Below are 5,163 nucleotides of genomic sequence, written 5' to 3'. Positions count from 1 at the left end.
ATGTGTAAGGAGAATGTAAGTGTGTGAGAGTGCCAGAATGAATTATGGCTTGTACGGCCCCTCATATATATATATACTGTATATATATATATATCATAAAATAATGAAATTATTCAAACTGAAATAAAATAAAGCTAAATTAAAATATTACAAGGCTAAACTACTAAAATAACATAAAATACAAACACCAAAACTGAAATTAAACTAAAAATATAAAAAAAATCTGAAATTAAAATAAAAACTGAAAATATAAAAAAATCTGAAAATAAAAGCTATTTAAAAGCTGTAATAAAAGCTATTAATACTATAATAGTATATAAATAAAACGAAAACAATATTGGTGCATAATAATGAAAATTATTAAATATAATTCATTCTTAATTTAGTGACAGTTTTTTTGAAAAACCTCCCTAGATATTTTTATGGTTATTTTTAATCCGCTTGACAAAAATGGTTTGGTTGAAATTAAGGTCACCTCAGAGCAATTAATTTAAAAAAAACTAAATATATACAATATTTATTATTAATTTTAGCTGTATTGCCCAGCCCTGTTTTGACCACCTGTATGTTTTTTCTGTATTTTACAGAGGCACACCATCAGCTCAGCCAAGCCCCTGTCGTCAATGTTGGACAAGAGGCCGAGCTACACGGACCTGAGCATACCAGGTGGGCTGACGTTAGTCACACTTGAAATCTAACTCCTTGATCTTTTGGTCTTCCCTGTTTTGATCTAGTTATCCAGAGGCGAACTCGGAGTTAAAGGTCATGTGTAATCGTGCTGTACCGTTTCCCTCAGGCTTAACATTTGCAGTTAATGACCACTGAGATTGTGTGCCAGGCCTGGAGAAGGAAGCAGGATATTTATTTTAGAAGAGCACAAGCTTAGTCATGCCACATAAAGCCTGTTATTCTTTGTCATGAATGTATGTGTGTTTTTATGTAATTCAATAGCAGACCACCTCCTCCGGACCTCACCTGTAATGCGCCCCAGCTGCAGCCTCCACAGGGTGACAAACATAGACTCGACTAAGTCTATATCAGGTACGTTTAGACCTGTTTAGAGTACTTGTTCTGCACCAACTACAGTTAAATACTCAACTATACAGTTATTCAAAATACCCATTTTGTGTTGTGACACATATAAGGAATAGTTCACCCAAAAATGAAAATTTAGGTTAAAATGTAGTCACCCTCAGGCCAGGTAAGATGTAGATGAGTTTGTTTCTTCATCAGAACAGATTTGGAGAAATTTAGCATTACATCACTTGATCTCCAATGGATCCTCTGCAGTGAATGGGTGCCGTGAGAATGAAAGTTCAAACAACTGGTAAAACATCACAATAATCCACAAGTAAACCACACCACTCCATCACTTCATGTCTTGTGAAGCGGAAAGCTGCAAGTTTGTAAGAAACAAATCCATCAAGGTGCTTAAACACTAAACCGTCATTTCTATGCAAATTACCTGTCCATAATTCATAATAATGCTTCCTGTAGTCAAAAAGACCATCTCCTGTTGTCCTCTCACATCACAATCCACCAACATATTTGTTCAGAATTTTCTTTTCGAAAGGAAACCGTGCTTGATCTGTATATATTTCTATCCTGATTCAGACGAGATGACTTTTACACTGGAGGAAGCATTATTATGTATAGAAGACTCCTATTTTGGCGAGAGGTGACGGTTTAAAGTTAAATCATCTGGATGAGTTTCTAACAAACATGCAACTTTTCATTTCACAGGATGTTGAGTCATGTGGATTGCTTATGGATTATTGTGATGTTTTTATCAGCTGTTTTGACTCATTCTGATGGCACCATTCACTGCAGAGGATCCAATGGTGAGCAAGTGACGTAATGCAAAATTCCTCCAAATCTGTTCTTATGAAAAAACAAACTGGATGGCCTGAGGGTAAATCAATTTTCAGCAATTGTTAATTTTTGGGTGAACTATTCCTTTAACAGCACACAGATTTTGTAATGTCCATGCATCCTCTACTTGTCAGTTTCTCGCAGAAGCAGTGAAGAGTTAAAGAGAGACTTGTCGGTAACAGACACATCAACGCCATCGTCAATCATCGCGCTAGGTTCGTCTTCCCCCCAGCTTTCTTTGTCATCCAACTCCTCCTCCCCAACCGCCTCCGTCACGCCTACCACACGAGGACGTTTACGGTAAGCGGTGGACCTTCCTTGTTTTTCTATTTTCCTCCGTCTCTTTTATGTTCAACTCTGCTCTGGCTCTTCTTTTGTTGACTTTCTAGAAGACTCTTTCTCGCTGTCAGGTTTGCCTGATGTCTCTATGTTTCACACTCTATCTCTGTCTCTGTCTGTTCGCTGCGGTGTTGACAGGTCAGTGTTTTCATAATGGATGTCACTCATTTGCCTGTCCTGAAATCTGACCGTGGGTCCACCGTGGCTTATGAATAGGCCATTGGAGGAAGCCTAATCATTCTGCACTTCCTTTTATTATCAGTGCATTTCTTTCTGGTCGTAGCATTGACTTCCTTGCTGGAAAAATCCAGCTAGAACCAACTTCTGATAGTAGCTGGTTTTACTCAAGTGCTGGCTGGTTGAAACTGGAAATTTATGCACAGGGATTGTTTTTATTGTTGTTAAGCGTACAATATAACGTAGAACATAATATAATCTAAACAATTAATTATGGACAACAACAGTAAATAATTAATATATCATTAAAATATATTTATCATTATTATTTTTAATTTAGTTTTTTGTTCGTTTGTCTTTTTTTTTTTTTTTACCAGGATTACAGGTTGTATATCAGTGGACACGGTCAGTTTGCTAATTATTAAATTTTTTTTAATTAATTATTCTCTTCAGTGCAGTGAGTTGACTTTTCTACGGAAGAGGATTAGGGCCAAGCAGTAATAAAAAATAAAACCATCTCAAGATTAAAGTCATTCAATTTTGAGAAAAAAGTCGAAATAAAATGTTGAAAATAAACTTGTTAAATTCCGAGAAAAAGTCATTAAATTTCAAGATTAAACTTGTTATAAGATGCGGAGAATAAACACACTCATGTCAGGTTCATTTCATCTTGTTGGAGAGTGTCAAACAGCGTCTGCAGTACTCAACATTGTATTTCGACTTTTTTCTCGGAATTTAACAACCTTTTTTCTCGGAATTTAACGAGTTATTTCTCGAAATGTAACAACTTTAATCTTTAAGATGGTTTCATTTTTTTTATATTAAAATTTTTAAAATTAATTATTCTCTTCAGTGCAGTGAGTTGACTTTTCTACGGAAGAGGATTAGGGCCAAGCAGTAATAAAAAATAAAACCATCTCAAGATTAAAGTCATTCAATTTTGAGAAAAAAGTCGAAATAAAATGTTGAAAATAAACTTGTTAAATTCCGAGAAAAAGTCATTAAATTTCAAGATTAAACTTATAAGATGCGGAGAATAAACACACTCATGTCAGGCTCATTTCATCTTGTTGGAGAGTGTCAAACAGCGTCTGCAGTACTCAACATTGTATTTCGACTTTTTTCTCGGAATTTAACAACCTTTTTTCTCGGAATTTAACGAGTTATTTCTCGAAATGTAACAACTTTAATCTTTAAGATGGTTTCATTTTTTTAAATTTTTTTTTATTGCTTGTCCCTAATCTACTTCCGTACTTTTCTGTGTAGGTAAGATGATCTATTTTTACAATACAGAATCAATGATGAATTTATAAATTGTTACAGTGGCAGTGGCAGAATGATCTTAAAGTTGGTGCATCTGTCATGTCAATGCATCTTGGTAGAATTTCCGCTCAAAAATGAAGGATGGTTTTTGCTATTAAAGTTGAATCCAATACAAAGGAACTGTGTTGTTAAAGTGATTGATGTCTCTTTAGAGAGGAACGGAAGGACCCTCTGTCTGCGTTAGCCAGGGAATATGGAGGATCCAAGAGGAATGCTCTGCTCAGGTGGTGCCAGAAGAAGACTGAGGGTTATCAGGTAAATGTTTTTGTTTTTGTATCTACATTTATTTCAGTCACTTGTAATTAATAGTCATGTGCAATATATATTGATTACCATGTTGGTATCAGCCAATTTTAGCTTTTTTAAGTGGTCCTATTAGGCAAATATTAGACCTATTATTATAAAATAAACATCTGCTGTTATAATATTGTCCATAATATTAATTATTGGTCAAAATATGAATTTATATATGGACCCCTATTAATAATATATTGGCCTGAAAGGTAGTAAAACAGATTACTTCAAACTTCACATATTTGAATCTTTAAATAAAAACAATAAAATTAAAATTAAAACTCACATGCACACACAAGTAACTACTTTCTATTCTTTAAAGAATCCTGAAAAGATGTATCACAGTTTCAACAATAATATTAAGCAGCACATCTGTTTGCAACATTGATAAGTCATTTTTCTTGACCACCACATCTGCATAGTAGAATGATTTCTGAAAGATCATGTGACACTGAAGACTGGCGTAATAACTGCTAAAAATTCAGCTTTACCATCACAGGAATAAATAATATTTTAAAAATATATTACAATTGAAAGTAGTAATTTTAAATTGTTTTTATAGTATTTTCAAACAAAATTTAAATTTATATTATATATAAAAAATATAAATATTATTCATTCATTTTATTGTATACTGTGTGGCTGACTAAATACTTTTTTGCCCCACTGTATGTATGTATATATACGTATATATTAGAGAGAGAGAATGTAAAAATCTTTTTTTATTATTATTTGTTCTGACCTTCTTTCCCATGTTACAATTTTCAAAACCTGTTTATTACCAGATTAAAAAATATATAATTACATTTATATGTATTATATATTTAAAATCTGGTAATAAACAGGTTTTGAAAATTGTGTGTATGTATATATGTATGTATGTATGTATGTATGTATGCATAATTAATTCATTTGATTATATACAGTATATATATAGGGGGAGAGATAGAATGTAAAAATATTTTTCTTTTAAATACATTCTGACCTTCTTTCCCATGTTACAATTTTCAAAACCTGTTTATTACCAGATTTTTTAAAATATAATTAAATGTGTATATATATATGTATGTATGTATGTATAATTCATTCATTTTATTATATACAGTATATATATATATATATATATATATATATATATATATAGAGAGAGAGAGAGAG

The 5,163-nt window shown here is 32.6% G+C and overlaps 1 protein-coding gene across 1 annotated transcript in view; it reads left to right on the top strand.

The window, feature by feature from the left end:
* Nucleotides 1–5,163, top strand: part of LOC107600876 (cytospin-A-like) — a 32,219-nt gene that overhangs the window by 14,289 nt on the left and 12,767 nt on the right. The window contains exons 11-14 of the mRNA XM_016292853.1: nt 588–666; nt 952–1,041; nt 2,007–2,172; nt 3,864–3,966. Coding sequence (XP_016148339.1) covers nt 588–666; nt 952–1,041; nt 2,007–2,172; nt 3,864–3,966 — 438 coding nt within the window. The remainder of the gene's footprint in view (nt 1–587; nt 667–951; nt 1,042–2,006; nt 2,173–3,863; nt 3,967–5,163) is intronic.

Source organism: Sinocyclocheilus grahami, unplaced genomic scaffold (assembly GCF_001515645.1).
Source record: "Sinocyclocheilus grahami isolate Dianchi unplaced genomic scaffold, SAMN03320097.WGS_v1.1 scaffold294.1, whole genome shotgun sequence".
In the NCBI taxonomy this organism is placed as follows: Eukaryota; Metazoa; Chordata; class Actinopteri; order Cypriniformes; family Cyprinidae; genus Sinocyclocheilus; species Sinocyclocheilus grahami.
This window is presented reverse-complemented; position numbering and strand designations above follow the sequence as displayed.